This window comes from Ostrinia nubilalis, chromosome 21, assembly GCF_963855985.1.
Source record: "Ostrinia nubilalis chromosome 21, ilOstNubi1.1, whole genome shotgun sequence".
In the NCBI taxonomy this organism is placed as follows: Eukaryota; Metazoa; Arthropoda; class Insecta; order Lepidoptera; family Crambidae; genus Ostrinia; species Ostrinia nubilalis.
In genome coordinates, this window is record NC_087108.1 from 5,515,190 (window position 1) to 5,531,681 (window position 16,492).

Below are 16,492 nucleotides of genomic sequence, written 5' to 3' on the forward strand. Positions count from 1 at the left end.
AATTTACCTGTGAATCTTGTAATAATTTGTCTCAGGTTTGTTTTTGGTATTTTATCGCCCACTCTTTAGTGGGCGATAAAAGAATGAGGAATAGCTCGCATGGAAAGGAAGTAATAACATTTCAAATATTATCATAACTTTTATTCGTATAAAAATATGTACTGTCGATTAGCATGATCATAAATGATAAAACTAAATAGTTTTACAACATTCATAAATACTTCAACTTCTTAACAATAGCTTAAAATTACATTTAAAATATAACACTATAGCACATAAAAATAAAACGCCTTAGGCAACTTAAAATAATGTCCATCCATTTCATATAGTGTACTTTTGATATTTAAGCTATGTATAGCCTGACCAGGAACATAAAAACCCTCGCCATGTTGCGGAAATCTAATGGTACTAATTTCTTTTAATGGCAACAATAACTAAAAACTTCATTGACATGTCACCTTGCATGTCAGTCTATTGCTGTCAAAGTGTAAACAAACTTTATTTTAAATGTGCGCAATTGATTTTGTGAATGAAATTGCTAAAATCTTTTTATAGTCGTGAAAGAAAAGTGGTTCACTATGTGTTAAAGTATTTGTCGAAGAGAAATACCAAGGGTTCGGACAATATTTTCATTGAATAATGTTTCCAACAAAGGTTGTCAAATTGACTGACATGTTTATCGTATAGTACAGTCCACTATGAAAATTAGCTGTGGTTTGTTTCAACTACCTATTTTAAAGTTTTTTGTCACTTTCTAAGTGTTGAATTTTATGGAATTGGGAAAGAAGTACCGAGTTTGAAGCGTTCATGAGCAGACATTGCAGTTGAATATTCAAGTTCTGAATTTGATTATTGATGAATAATAAAATAAATCCTACTAGCTCGATTGATGGTTTCATTTAATTTATTTAAACCAGTTTACCTATAATAATATTTTTTCGTTAATTTATGAAAATATCAAATTAGCCCGTAATCCTGAATCCTGATACATAAAGTTAGCCTATTAATTTAACACAGGTACGACTGTACTCAGTGTTGCACTATCAAATGCAATTGACGCGCCTCTATGCCAGGGTTTTTATGTTCCTGGTCAGGCTATAATGATATTGTTATTTTTTAATTTTCACAGCCAATAATTATAATGCAAATTGAGCAAACATTTTGACAGAATTTGTATGTATAGTTCTTTAATTAAAAATGAACTTGTTCCAAACAGGCAAAATATGCCGCAAAGAATGAGTTAAAATGGACAATGGCACATAACTGAGTATTCAGTACGAAAAGTACTGAAATGATAAATGTACGACGACAGCCAGTCAAATTATTTTATAGATTCTTATACATACAATTATACATAGCTGCTATTTAACAAAAATGATGTACAGACGACAGCAGCTTATCTGGTTGTAAAGGCCGACTTTGCAACAGTATTATAATAACTGATGTGCAGTCGGAGAGTACAACAGCTGATATAATGCGCATCTCATACGAGGAACGTGTATTCGAAAATAGCTATTTCCACACAAAACAGTCTCAGTAAATCGAAAAAAACAAAACAACCTGTATACACAACATTTAGTACTTTTTGCAAAAGGTGGTAATTTTAATGTCCCATGAATTTTCCATGACTTCTCTCCATTGCAAAGCGGATGACAGATGACAAAAAAAGGTTTAGTAACCCTGCAATGGAGGGAAGTCGAACCTTAACTTCGAAGTCCTCCTATGTTCTGATTAATTTCGTTGCGGGTCTAATGACAGTTAAACTTTCCCCCGGGAGAAACTTGACCTTCACTGATTGGGTTTTTATTGGTCAAGAAGCTGTAGATCCTGGCTTAGCAATAGTTGAAATAGCACGTCTTGAACAGACGCTCCTCACACGTCTTCCGTCTCGTTGATGGTCATGCTCTGCATGAAGGACTCCAGGCTATTGGGACTGTTCACGAGGCTCTCGAACGTGTGGTGGTTGTTGTTCAGCTGTGGGAAGAACAGACGGTATATTAAGTATACATTTTCACTGAAAACTAACATTAAAATGATGAAGAAAGTACAGATTATAATAGTGAGAATTTGGGACATTTGGTGCGCTGATCAAAATGGAGTCAGAGACCTTAGTCGCGCAACTGCCTGGCCTGAATTCCTCCAACGATGATGATGCGTACGTCAGGAGTATGAATCATTACGTTTCAATAAATGAGCTACCTTTTCGAGATGTCGACGTCAGTGGTGCATTTATTGTATACTTATTCTACTGTACACTCGGCTGACGTGCGCGACCGACGTCAGCGTAGGAGGAAATCAAATCTCAAGACGCGTCGCATTGCCCCGATGAGACACGGGGCACACCTAGGATGCGCGAATCCATAAAATGTTATCGAGGCATTTTATCGATTTTAGACGATGAGCTCATTAATTTGTCGTCTAAAATCGATAATTATAACGTTACGATGCACACATGCCACGAAATGTTGTCATAGTATTATATCAATTTTATCCTAGCTCGGATGAGTGGAGTGTCTGGTACTCACAAAGCCGCGCAGCCACTTGGACAGGTGCTCGGTGTAGTAGGGGTTCTGGAAGCGCGCGTCTATCATTAGCACGGCGCCCCAGTCGCCGCGGTGCCGCACGCAGCGACCCACCGCCTGGTTCAGCGCCCTGGAATAAGGGACATTCGCACATCAATTACACTGACTATTACCAGGCCTGTTCATCTCCGCGAGTTTACATCGAAAACAAAACACGCACGATGGCCCACCTACAGGATACTATTCGACAAGGCCTCACATACGAGCGAAAATTGACTCACGCACGCGTATTCTTGTGCATGATGAAGAAAATAAAGAAAATGGTGTACTAAATACTGTGCAGTATTTAACTGCCTAAATAATAATAAAACACAGAATGTACTTTTTTAAGTTGCCTCAAGACACTGAGAGGTAAATAAGTAGTTAATATTATTCATGATAATTCATGCTAAATCATGTATTTCTTCCGCCATTTTTCGCAGTTTGGCACCTCACGTCACATCATTTTACCGAAGTCAGCCCTATCGCTTCGGCGCAGTGCCGATCACTGACGTTTGTCAACAAAATGGTGCTTGACTCTTGAGACAGGCTAAATTACACCATATTGTTAATGACATTGAGCATACATTTTTTTAAATACCTTCGCGAAGTAAAACTTCTGTACGTAGTACTTATTATTATTCTGTGCTATTAGGTAGGTTTAGTTATACAGGGTAATTTATAAAACATCAGTAACCTCGCAGAATTAGATAGCTAAGATCAAATACAACAACATTATTGTTCTAACCCCCTTATTAATAAAAGTTACACCCTAGCTTACTCTGGCTTAAGTTGTCATTTAGTATGGAAATGTCATTTTAATCCAATTCATCCTAGGTGTAACTTTTCGTGTAATATCCTAGTTGTAAGGGGGAAGGAGTATTAACATAACAAAAATGATTTTCAAGTTTTCATTATACTGTTACTGGTATGTCTCATTCATAAACGAAATAAGGATGTGACGCTCGTTTGTTTACCCTATCTTAGTGATGCACGTAGATTTATAAAGCAATTTAAAAGTAGCAGAACAAATTAATAATATATTGAATGTTACCTATAAGCTTGCACGCGAAGCCACTCGCTACTGCGGAGTAGACCCCGCGACTTTTCATATTTGTCGTTGTAGGCCATCTTCTCCTTCACCGCCATGTCGAACGTGTTCGGGTATGGGATTCCGATCTGAAATACAAATGCAATTAAAACTGTTTATCCGGCTCGAAGGACCAAAAAGTAGATACTACACACATTAAGCCAGCGTAGGTAGTGTAGGCCAAATCGCCTATTTGTCTCTGATAGAGAGAGGGTCATGCTAATGATGATGATGATGACATGGTAATGTGATGGTAACTTACGGTGATGACGGCGCGCGCCTGGTGGTCCTTAAAGTCCATGCCCTCGGACACCTTTCCGCGGAACACCGCGAATAGAATTGCGCCTCGATCCGTTTCCACGTACTTGTAGAAGTCCTGTGATAGTATTTATTTATTTATTTGGTCACCAACAAGGTTACATTGAGGCTTCACAAAAGTAACTATAAAAAATGACACTTGTTAAATGCAAACTTAATTATAGGTGAAAACATCATGACATATTTAATAGATTCGTTAGTACGTTTCAACCAGAAGACGTCTACTGTTGGACAAAACCTTCTCACATTTGGCGAAGGCCGCAGGAATCACGCGGATGGTGGTAGCACAGGAATGGTCGTTGTGGAAATAATAATACTTGGGAGGCGGAGGCCTAATCGTAGTCTAACATAACATCGTAATTTAATACCGAACCAATTAGCTGCTCCAAAGAAAGAACTTATTGGTTTATGTTGTTGAACGCCTAATTCCCAATACGTACCTCCATTGTGTCGTTGTGATCTCGCACGTTTCTGCTCTCCATGAAGACATTCTTTTGTTGTTCTAACTTTCTCCAAATTCCGGTTTCCTGCCACCTGTAAGTATACAATAATGTATGTAGTTCGAAGTTGTGAAATCATATTTGATATCTCTTGCGAGGGCTCAACCAAACTGTGAAAGTGTACGTACGTAATGTAAAAACGTGTGATACGTAAGTACACGTAATTTAGGAAAATACTAGCTGCTCTAGCAACATGACGAGTCAGCCGAGTCAGTTCATGAGCTGGTACGAGGACAGGAAGACCAGGACTCCATGTGGCGTGACCTGATTGACCCAGAGGACCGCGTCATCTAACGCTGTATCCTCAGGCAGTAGCTGCTCACACTACCTACTTTAAACATGACTTACCTCCTGGCGAGCCGGTTCATGAGCTGGTACGAGGGCAGGAAGACCAGGACTCCATGCGGCGTAACCTGGCTGACCCAGAGGACCGCGTCATCTAACGCTGTATCCTCAGGCAGTAGATGCTCTCACAATTTATTTTTATTTGTATAGAGAACAATAGTGTCTTGACAAACCTCAAGAGGATTTAAAGACACTATTTAAATCAAAGATGTAAAAGAAAAAATTTAGCTACTCTAATAATGACGCACCTCCTGGCGAGCCGGTTCATGAGCTGGTACGAGGGCAGGAAGACCAGGACTCCATGCGGCGTGACCTGGCTGACCCAGAGGATTGTGTCGCCGATCGCGTCTTGCACGCCGGGCTGAGCGGCGCTGGTGCTCTTGTTAGCTGCTTTAGTAACATGACTCACCTCCTGGCGAGCCGGTTCATGAGCTGGTACGAAGGCAGGAAGACCAACACTCCATGCGGCGTAACCTGGCTGACCCAGAGGATTGTGTCGCCGATCGCGTCTTGCACGCCGGGCTGAGCGGCGCTGGTGCTCTTGTTAGCTGCTGTAGTAACATGACTCACCTCCTGGCGAGCCGGTTCATGAGCTGGTACGAGGGCAGGAAGACCAACACTCCATGCGGCGTGACCTAGCTGACCCAGAGGACGGCGTCATCTAACGCTGTATCCTCAGGCAGTAGCTGCTCTAACAATTAGCTACTCTAATAATGACGCACCTCCTGACGAGTCTGTTCATGAGCTAGTACGAGGGCAGGAAGACCAGGACTCCATGCGGCGTGACCTGATTGACCCAGATCACGGCGTCATCTAACGCTGTATCCTCAGGCAGTAGCTGCTCTAACAATTAGCTACTCTAATAATGACGCACCTCCTGACGAGTCTGTTCATGAGCTGGTACGAGGGCAGGAAGACCAACACTCCATGCGGCGTGACCTAGGTGACCTACAGAGCTACTCCTTTTAACGCTACTTGCTGTAACCGCAGGCAGTAGCTAGCAACATGACGCACCACTTAACAAGTCTGTTCATAAGCTGATACGAGGGTAGGAAGACCAGGACTCAATGAGGCGTGACCTGGCTGCACAGAACTACTGCTTCTAAAACAACTTTCTGTATCCGCAGCCAATAGCTAGTAACATAACGTACCTCCTGGCGAGCCGGTTCATGAGCTGGTACGAGGGCAGGAAGACCAGGACTCCATGCGGCGTGACCTGATTGACCCAGAGCACGGCGTCATCTAACGCTGTATCCTCAGGCAGTAGCTGCTCTCACAATTAGCTCTAATAATGACGCACCTCCTGACGAGTCTGTTCATGAGCTGGTACGAGGGCAGGAAGACCAACACTCCATGCGGCGTGACCTAGGTGACCTACAGAGCTACTCCTTTTAACGCTACTTGCTGTAACCGCAGGCAGTAGCTAGCAACATGACGCACCACTTAACAAGTCTGTTCATAAGCTGATACGAGGGTAGGAAGACCAGGACTCAATGAGGCGTGACCTGGCTGCACAGAACTACTGCTTCTAAAACAACTTTCTGTATCCGCAGCCAATAGCTAGTAACATAACGTACCTCCTGGCGAGCCGGTTCATGAGCTGGTACGAAGGCAGGAAGACCAGGACTCCATGTGGCGTGACCTGGTTGGCCCACAGAACTATTTCTTCTAAAACAACCTTCTGTATCCGCAGCCAATAGCTAGTAACATGACTTACCTCCTGGCGAGCCGGTTCATGAGCTGGTACGAAGGCAGGAAGACCAGGACTCCATGTGGCGTGACCTGGCTGACCCAGAGGATTGTGTCGCCGATCGCGTCTTGCACGCCGGGCTGCGCGGCGCTGGTACTCTTACACTCCAGCCGGCTGCCGTCCGGACATGTAGAGAGGGTACCCACCCACACCTGGGAGTAGAAAGAACTTAGAGGTTGTGCAAGCGTAGTCAATTTTGTATCGTGTATGGTATATAAGACACCAGTAAAAATTTATTTTCATACGATCAACATGAAGTACAAAAAGTTTTCTTCGCAAAGGTTCGAGACACCATTATAAAAATATCTACTCAATGTCGTCAACAAATTGCTGTAATTTAGCGTGTCTCAAAGTCGAGCACCGTTTCGTTTACATGTCAGTGATAGGTACTGTGCTGATGCTAGCGCATCACACGAGGTCCACAGTCCACCTACAAGGTGGATCGACGACTTTATAAAGGTAGCAGGGAAGCGCTGGATGAAGGCTGCTACTAATCGATCAACATGGAAAGCATTGGGGGAGTTCAGCAGTGGAAGTCCAATGGCTGAAATGATGATGATGAGCTTACATCACTAACTTTCGATGCCTACTCGGGGAGATGAACAGGCCTGGTAGCAGTCTTTCTTTATTTGACTCACCCGGTCGCTAGATATGACGTGGTTAGGCGACACCTTCAGCGGGAAGTCAGTCCCCAGCTCGGAGTATAGACTCACGAGCGGCGTCAACGTCCCCGAGGCCAGGATGATGCAGCGGGCCGTCTTCAGGCCCTCAAACACGACCGCTGGGTTCATGCATAACAGTCTTTCTTTATCTATCTTACCCGGTCGCTAGATATGACGTGGTCAGGCGACACCTTCAGCGGGAAGTCAGTACCCAGCTCGGAGTATAGACTCACGAGCGGCGTCAGGGTCCCCTAGGCCAGGATTATGCAGGGGCCGTCTTCAGGCCCTCAAATACTACTGCTGGGTTCATGCATAAGTCTTTCTTTATTTCACTCACCCTGTCGCTAGATATGACGTGGTTAGGCGACACTTTGAGCGGGAAGTCAGTACCCAGCTCGGAGTATAGACTAACGAGCGGCGTCAACGTCCCCGAGGCCAGGATGATGCAGCGGGCCGTCTTAAGACCCTCAAACACTACGGCCGGGTTCATGCATAAGAGTCGGAGTTCGTAGACGTCTTTCTTTATTTTCTGAAATGGAATGGCGTAAGAATTTGTTACATGCATTTTCCAATATTTTTATTTTCTTGTATAAAAAAATCCGATCGACTTTTTTCACTGTAGGCAAATTTCCTGGTAATGTTAATTTATTGTATAAAAATTTCCGAACGCACTTTTTCCCCGTATTTTTTAAGGCACGCAAAATTTCGTAGTCGTTTTACTTGGGGAAAAACTTCTTATTCGTTTGTTGTAACCCTGTTTAAAATTTTGTATGGAATCTTTTTATGTTTATTTTTGTCGATACGAACTTTTACCAATCAGTGAGGTTGGTTTTAGTATCGCGCTGACGCTCGCTGATCGTCGGCCCCGCTGAAATGTATGAAGCGTCGGCGCCGAGCAATCAGCGTCACGTTTCCTTTAATTACATACATTAATGATCAGTCTTTCTGGATTCTTCTAATAACTTATTAAACTCTAGAATACTTACGTCCTCGTCCTCTTCTATTTCCTTCAAAGCAGCATGTAAAATTATACAATACTTAAAAGAATATCGTTGAACATTGATATTATCACAGATTTCAGTCTATTGGTTTCTTCATAATATTATGACACTTTCCAGAGTACATATATAAGAATGGACAGAATGTATGACACAAACATAAGGAAGGATTGTAAACTTGTTTATAAGGGTAGGGTAGGTTGTTTTTTGATGCAAGGCAATAGAGTTCACAGTCGCGTACCTGCACAGAATAATAATAAGTACTACGTACAGAAGTTTTACTTCGCGAAGGTATTTAAAAAAATGTATGCTCAATGTCATTAACAATATGGTGTAATTTAGCTTGTCTCAAGAGTCAAGCAAGTTTGTCAGAAGTTTTGTTGACAAACGTCAGTGATCGGTACTGCGCCGAAGCTATAGGGCTGACTTCGGTAAAATGATGTGACGTGAGGTGCCAATCTGCAGAAAATGGCGGAGGAAATACATGATTTAGCATGAATTATCATGAATAATATTAACTACTTATTTACCTCTCAGTGTCTTCAGGCAACTTAAAAAAGTACATTCTGTGTTTTTATTATTATTTAGGCAGTTAAATACTGCACAGTATTTAGTACACCATTTTCTTTATTTTCTTCCATCATACACAAGAATACGCGTGCGTGAGTCAATGTTCGCTCGTATGTGAGGCCTTGTCGAGTAGTACTCTTGTAGGGGGCAATCGTGCGTGTTTTGTTTTCGATGTAAACTCGCGGAGATGAACAGGCCTGGTACCTGGTTGAACTGCGAGTTCCTCCAAGAAGTAGCTTCGGACATGGCGTCGGCGGCCACGGTCCTGACCAGCGCCGGTTTGAAGTCATCCATGAATTGGCCGTCCGAACGGAATAAGTACGCTGCAAGACAATACAATAAAGTATATCTTCATAGGTAATTCTTGAAATCGAATGATACTTTCTAGAACTGCTCTAAGAGTATTTTTACACTAGCGAGGGCGAGGTGAAACTGCTGCGAGCACGCTGCAATTATTTAAGGCAAGCTTGTGATATAATAATAGTATAGATGAGGTCATAAGATCATTGAATAAATCGCTCGTGTGTAACGTCGCGGGCGCACATTTTTTTGTCGCCGTGGCAGTATTATTATCTGTGATAGTATGATTTCTGTTTCTTTTACACCTTTATAATGAGAAAAAGAGAGATATACTGTCACGGAGACAAAAGTCTCCCGTGCGCACGTAATGGTAAATGGTTCTAAAAAATCTGTCGCTTGCGTTACTCCTACGTCACCTCTAGAGGGCGTTAGTCTGTCGTTCTCACGGACAAAACTTGACAATTTTATATTATTTTACTTAAAAACAACTAAGCTACTCACTCAATGCGGCATCCAGAGATTCCAGCAAAGTGCCGGTGGCTTGCGTCACTCCTACTAAAGTGCGCGCGTCTTCCCTCAACCGTTGGGTAAACACCTCCACGTTGTGTTTGAATTCTACAAATAAACACACGGTTAAGCAAACCTATTAAAGATTTATAAAAACTGGTTATTTCAACACGAAAACTGATTATAACAAAGTATGTAAACTGACTTGTGGTATCATATTATTGGGTCGGTAACCAATAACTGGCAATTAAACATACTCGTAAAGAGAAAATTAATTGTAAAGACAAAATTGCTGAACATGCAGCTTCCTAGAAGCCCCATATGAAATTACTAGCTGTCGCGGACTTCGTACGCGTGAAAATACACTCGACATCAAATAAATCGCACCTCCCGCGACAAGCATTTTCAAACGTATGCATCCCCACTTCCCACCAATATTGGAACCATTTAAAAGCCTAGTTCTAACCTTCATTTCATTAAAGGAAAGGTTTTTACCCCAAAAATGTGTCTTTAGAAGGATCCAGAGTCACTTCTTCAAAAAATAGGTAGTTACGCTAGAGCCAACTTTTATGGCTATAAAACTGTTAAGTTGGGATTAATCGCTATCTATCTGTTAAAGAGGACACGTGTGATCATTATTTGGTTTTATAACCATAAAAATTGGTCTAATTGATCCCATAGGTGGGCCCAAAGTGAGGTATTTTTTCAAGTCACATTTATGGTATATGTTAATCATTTATTAAGAAATTAAATGTGTTTTTCTTTAAGGATATTTATTGGGCTTTCAAATAATACCAATATTGTTGGGGTACCATGATTGAGTCAGAAGGAAATCGTTAAAGTTCGCGTCGCGGAAGGTGCGGTTTATTTGATGTTGAGTATAGTTTAAATATAACTATTTCCCGTTTTTGCAACATTTCTCTTCACTGCTCCGCTCTTATTGGCTGTAGGGTGATGTTATAAAGCCTAAAGCTTTCCTCCATAAATGGGCTATTCAACACAAAAATAATATTTCAAAGCGGATCAGTAGTTCCTGAGATTAGCACGTTCAAACAAACTCTTCAGGTTTATAATATTAGTATAGATGCCCCATAGTCAACTTGTGGTGTCAATTACCCTACTGTGGTACCTGAATAATAGGGTTGCCCCAGGTTGTGGTTGTTGAGCGTGGTCACGAAGTCAGCCACGTGCCACGCGTACACAGCTTCGTTATTGTTCACTGGCCGGTTGTTCACTAGCGTCGATTGGTTCACGAACCTGAAGAACACAAGCATTAAACATGACACTGGAAAACGTGATAATAAAATACATAAATATCTTGGACATTTTACACTACGCCTCTGGTCCCAAACTAAGCAAAGCTTGTACTATGGGTACTAGACAACGGATATAAACATACATACATACTTTTTTTTTGTAAATACACATACATATTATTACATCACAGAAATTAAAATTCATCATTTCAATTTCTGCCCGGCCGGGAATCGAACCCGGGACCTCTCGGTATAGTAGTCCGTTCCATTACATCAAACGGCTGACAAAAAAAGTAAAAAGTATTGATTACTAGCTTGCGGTTACATTGTCATTTATCTATACTTATAATAAATCTGTAGAGAGGTCAATTCTGTACATTAAATATATTTTCAAAATAACTATCAGGGGGTGATTAGTGATCGATACTGATGCCAAAAATGCAATCAGTAAAATTTTTGTCTGTCTGTCTGTCTGTCTGTATGTTCCTTATAGAAACAAAAACTACTCGACGGATTTTAACGAAACTTGGCACAATTATTCTTCATACTCCTGGGCAGGTTATAGGATACTTAGGAATTCCCACGGGAATGGGAATTAGCGGGAAAATCGTTTTGTATGAAAAATCTGAACCGCTTAAGTTAGACGCTTGAAATTCGGCATGCAGGTACCTTAGTAAACTTAAAGCTTAGTTACAACATGATATTGCAAAATTCCCACGGGAACGGGAGTTAGCGGGAAAAAACATTTGTATGAAAAATCTAAACCGCTTAAGTTAGACGCTTGAAATTTGGCATGCAGGTACCTTAGTAAACTTGAAGCTTAGTTACAACAGGATATTGCAAAATTTCCACGGGAACGGGAGTTAGCGGAAAAAAACATTTGTATGAAAAAATCTAAACCGCGTAAGATAGATGAAGGGGATAAAACGGGATCCACGCGTACGAAGTCGCGGGCGGCCGCTAGTGTATAATATTAGTAAGATAAGAAGTAAGAAAAGCACTAGTTTGTACAGGTACACTAGACTTACCAATCGTCCCAAGTTTTCAATGTCTTCACAATTTTCTCCAATTGATCCATGATGTTGTGACCAGAATATTGATAGCTCGCTGCTTTCTCTAATTCCTGAAAGAGTTGCGTTCAATGTTATCTATAAATAGGATAAAAAGCTGTGTACAGCAACTGACCACTCATACTAAATTACTTTGATATACTTGCTTTTGGTAAATTAGAGAGGGTCTTCCTCCTGTACTGGAGATTGGAATTAACTATGATGATGATGTACTTACGGTGATGGCAGCTTGCAGCTGTTCTCTGGTGAAGCTGAATGATGCGGCGTCGCGGCAGATGTCTTCAATGTTGTGAGCTTCGTCGATCACCACGATATTCTCTTTCAGGTTTATTTGCATCTGGAATATCACACAATCAATAAATAGATCTTCCAATTCCATACTTCTAAAAAGGTGGACAGATGACTTTAAAAGGAAAGGCGCTGGATGCGCTACGAACCGGGCAATTTGGAAATCATTGGAGGAGGCCTTTGTTTAGCAGTGACTGAAATGAATACGGTACATAATGAAGAAGATAGCGGATGAACATCGATCGCTTCAACTGCTAAACAAAAGCCTTCCCAAGAATTTTCACAACTAGTTCTGCACTGCCCGCATCCAGGTACTTTCCGCGACCTTCACCAGATCGCCAATGAAGTAGGTATGAACACGAGCGGTTCTCCTTATAACTCTCTGACAAAGATTACACGATGAGAGCGGCACACAAACACTACTTACACTGCTCCTAATGCTAGGTTCTATCAAGTAGTTGTAGGGGCAGAAGACGATATGAGCGCTAGCCGCCATGGCCCTAGCAGCGAAGTAGGGACAGGAGCTGTTCTCTTTTCCAGCTTCTACCAACTCCTCAAGGTCGAAAGCCGGCGGCAGCGAGCCGTGGTGCAGCGCCGTCCGGTTGTCGTAGAATTTGCAGTTGCTCTCGCCTTTTGGCCTGTCGGCGGATGCGTGGGGCTGGAATAGAATGAAATGGGTAAGTAAAGTTTATTACAAACAGGTTTAGTATTAAAAATCACATTATTTGAATATCTTACATGGTTGCACCTATAAGGTCTTAAAATCGGTTTATTATAAATATGGGTGCTCATCCAATTAACATTGTAATCATTTTGCGGGATAGGAAACTCTGATCAGGACGTCCATTACGATAAATGGTAGTGATAGTAGATTTAAGACCATGACCAACCTTGATGCAGCCTCTGCACATGTCGTTCTTAGAAGTCCACAAGTTCTTGTCGAAGTCCCTTATACAGCTGTAGTCCCTACTCGAGAGCACCGTCATCTTGGCCTCCCCGCGGTACGAGGTTCGCTTGAACTCCTTGATAACCTGCTGCAGCTGTTTATGGGTCCTCGCGCCATAGTATATGGTGGGTACGCTGCAATTAACATCGTCCGTGACCCAGTTATGCAAAAGCCTGATCAGGAATCTGGAAACACGTAGCTTGTACCCGTCACCTGTCTCATTTACCTTAAACACTAAACAAGTTACAACAACAGAGTCTACCTCAAAATGACTAACTTCTTGAATTGATTGAAGCTTGAATGAACTGGTAAAGTCCGGTCGTCGAGCAGATAGAATTTAGTCCAATGACCCCAAGCAATCCTTATCGCTCGCGAGTAATTAAATTGCTGTCGCGACTGTGCCACGGGCGGCCGCAGTGAGTGTGCGAGCGCGACAGCAATATAAGTGCGAGTATGCGAGTGCTCGGCGACCGGATTTTATAAAGTTGAAAATCGATTGCGGAAGTTCGTCACTGTGCGGTAGATTGATTTGCTGTCGACTGTACAATCTTGCAATCAAACCTGAGGCAAGTGGCGGGCAAAGCGAGGCATCCCAGTTAGTGACTGCTGCGAAATCTCAAAGCACACTTTTACGATTATGTTAATGATGACAGCTCGGTCCTGTACAATGAAACGTGAAAATGATACACACAATTTGCAAGATAATTCTTAAGTTTTTATCATCTCTTTACATTTACAATCATCATGTTAATTTTCACGGAACAGAAACTCCTTTAAAAATAACTAAACACCTAAATCTATTCCTACTATAAATAAATAGTGATTTTACTATAAATAAATAGAGCTTTAAGGTCCTTCGAGGTCTGAGAAATGTAAGTTCGAACCCCGTCGAACATTGACTATTGCGGTAAACTTACTACTATTAAAAGTATTTTTTAGCTTTTTAGTAGGATTTTGGTGTAAAAAATTTTCCTACATACATTCTTTTTAAATTAACTAAGTACTTTATAAGGTTAGATGAAAAAAAAAACCAATGCAATCAAAGGTCAAGTTCAAGCAATCACACATAACAAAGCAGTTCCCAAGCTCTTTCAAGCAAATCTATCAGATTGCTTACTTGGCGCTCTCCGGCGTTTGAGGGTCTGCCATGAACCCTGGTTTCTGGGGAGTGGAGGGCAGCTTGTACGGGCTGCCCTTCGTCGAGCTACCGGACGAACTCTCCGTGGAGTTGACGCGCCGCCTCTTTTGAATTCTGACCAGGCCCTTCTCTGGAGTACCTGTCGAAGTGTTTACATTGATGATATCATACTGATTGCAAAACTAATACCTGTAACTGTATGTATTCCCGAAGCGGGTACTCTTAAGATGACTTAATAATGGTCTTTTTGCTGTGCCAGGGAGAAATAACCATAATTTCAAATCAAAGTCGCCGATATCGAATGAGAAAAACTGTCCATTTACAATTGAAATCCAACTTAAGTTTCGAGACTATATTGATGACAAGGATGCGTGGTCAGTTCAGTCTGCACATATTTGATGTACTTAAATTTGACTATTCTTACCGTTAGATAATTCCTGGCAATAAGTGGTGACTGAGTTTGTTCCGGCGTTTCTTCTCAGCACTTGCCATATGTTTGTCTCGAAGCGCTGGTAGGGCCCAAAAGATAAGGAGACATGTAAAGTGCCCCATAAGGGCTACCTTTTCTTTTTTTATTATTTTCTATTGACGTTCATAAGTGCCACTTGTGGTCTAAACTGAATAAATATTTTTTTGATTTTGATTTTGATTTTGTTTGGAAAGAGACAAACATTTTTTAAACAGTGAATCTATTGAAGCTCAATCTAAATAGATTACTTCTAAGTATCTAACTTACGAGACAAAAACTTTGATATTTAATGTAGGTGGTTTCCTAGATAGTTTGTTTAGGATTCCTTGGTTGATTTCTTAATAAAAGTTATTATACTTATTATACCATACTAACATGTCACTGTAATTTTATTTTTCCTCAGCAGGGAGAAACACTATGTGGGTAGACAGTCAGCGAGCGGAATGAGAGGGGGACGCGCGACATAAGCCACGTCCCGCCCTAGGGCTACACACAAACTGCGGTCTGTCCCTTACCTCGCGACAGTCTTGTAGATATACTTTGTGGCATTAAACCTAATGTACGTGTACGTTTTGATATAATACGTAATAAAATAAAAAATAGCATCAATGTAGACAACATCTGCATATTCACCATTGAACTATCTTATAACGAAATAAATCAGAAAAGAAGGGTAATAAGGAACGAGTTAAAGTAGTCACAAAGAATATAACGAAGATAAAATCACTACTTATGCGCGGGTGTGAAAAAATATCTATACTTATAATAAATCTGTAGAGAGGTAAATTCTGTATATGAAATATATTTTCAAAATAACTATCAGGGGGTTAGTGATCGATACTGATGCCAAAAATGCAATTAGTAAAATTTTTGCCTGTCTGTCTGTCTGTATGTTCCTTACCTATAGAAACAATAACAACTCGACGGATTTTAACGAAACTTGGTACAATTATTCTTCATACTCCTGGGCAGGCTATAGTATACTTAGGAGCAGAGTAGTGAAGGGAATTTTTGGGAAAACGGGAGAAGTTACTCCATTTTTTAAGCTTCCGTCGCGTGTGAAGCCTTACATAGAAATCATGTATGACTGACTGACTGACTGACATATTATTATCAACGCACAGCCTAAACGGCTAAATGTAGGCTCTTGAAATTTGGAAGAGACGTAGCTTAGGTACAGCAGAGGTGCACTAAGAAAGTAATTCCCGAAATTCCCACGGGAACGGGAATTAGCGGGAAAATCCTTTTGTATGAAAAATCTCAACCGCTTAAGTTAGACGCTTTAAATTTGGCATGCAGGTACCTTAGTAAACTTAAAGCTTAGTTACAACAGGATATTTCAAAATTCCCACGGGAACGGGAGTTAGCGGGAAAAAACATTTGTATGAAAAAATCTAAACCGCGTAAGATAGATGAAGGGGAAAAACGGGATCCACGCGTACGAAGTCGCGGGCGGCCGCTAGTTAAGAAATAAAGTTGCGGCGTGAAAGTAGTACCCTAAATAAACCCAAACTTTTATTAAGGGCTAAGAGAGAGAGACATATACAACGGAGTGTGTATAGTGTATAATGCGCTGGTGCCCGCTACCCCCTTTTCACGCTGAAGCGGCCTCGAATGGGCTCAATACTTTCATTAGGCGCGTCGCAAGGCGCAACGCAATCCCCGTAATGGCGTCATTGTCATGCTCCCGCCATCTTGGATCAGCGAGCCTGTACCGTCAGCAA

At 41.5% G+C, this 16,492-nt stretch overlaps 1 protein-coding gene across 1 annotated transcript in view; it reads right to left on the reverse strand.

The window, feature by feature from the left end:
• Window positions 1–143: 143 nt before the first annotated feature.
• Window positions 144–16,492, reverse strand: part of LOC135082449 (Fanconi anemia group J protein-like) — a 95,007-nt gene continuing 78,658 nt past the window's right edge. Inside the window, exons 5-24 of the mRNA XM_063977245.1 lie at window positions 14,279–14,438; window positions 13,106–13,295; window positions 12,643–12,873; window positions 12,145–12,264; window positions 11,886–11,980; window positions 10,731–10,858; window positions 9,596–9,709; window positions 8,999–9,117; window positions 7,564–7,755; window positions 7,385–7,477; window positions 7,203–7,331; window positions 6,532–6,716; window positions 5,790–5,811; window positions 5,298–5,453; window positions 5,063–5,223; window positions 4,410–4,503; window positions 3,914–4,027; window positions 3,616–3,740; window positions 2,526–2,652; window positions 144–1,974 (exon numbers count right to left, since the gene is read on the reverse strand). Coding sequence (XP_063833315.1) covers window positions 1,873–1,974; window positions 2,526–2,652; window positions 3,616–3,740; window positions 3,914–4,027; window positions 4,410–4,503; window positions 5,063–5,223; window positions 5,298–5,453; window positions 5,790–5,811; window positions 6,532–6,716; window positions 7,203–7,331; window positions 7,385–7,477; window positions 7,564–7,755; window positions 8,999–9,117; window positions 9,596–9,709; window positions 10,731–10,858; window positions 11,886–11,980; window positions 12,145–12,264; window positions 12,643–12,873; window positions 13,106–13,295; window positions 14,279–14,438 — 2,657 coding nt within the window. The 3' untranslated portion in view covers window positions 144–1,872. The remainder of the gene's footprint in view (window positions 1,975–2,525; window positions 2,653–3,615; window positions 3,741–3,913; window positions 4,028–4,409; window positions 4,504–5,062; window positions 5,224–5,297; window positions 5,454–5,789; window positions 5,812–6,531; window positions 6,717–7,202; window positions 7,332–7,384; window positions 7,478–7,563; window positions 7,756–8,998; window positions 9,118–9,595; window positions 9,710–10,730; window positions 10,859–11,885; window positions 11,981–12,144; window positions 12,265–12,642; window positions 12,874–13,105; window positions 13,296–14,278; window positions 14,439–16,492) is intronic.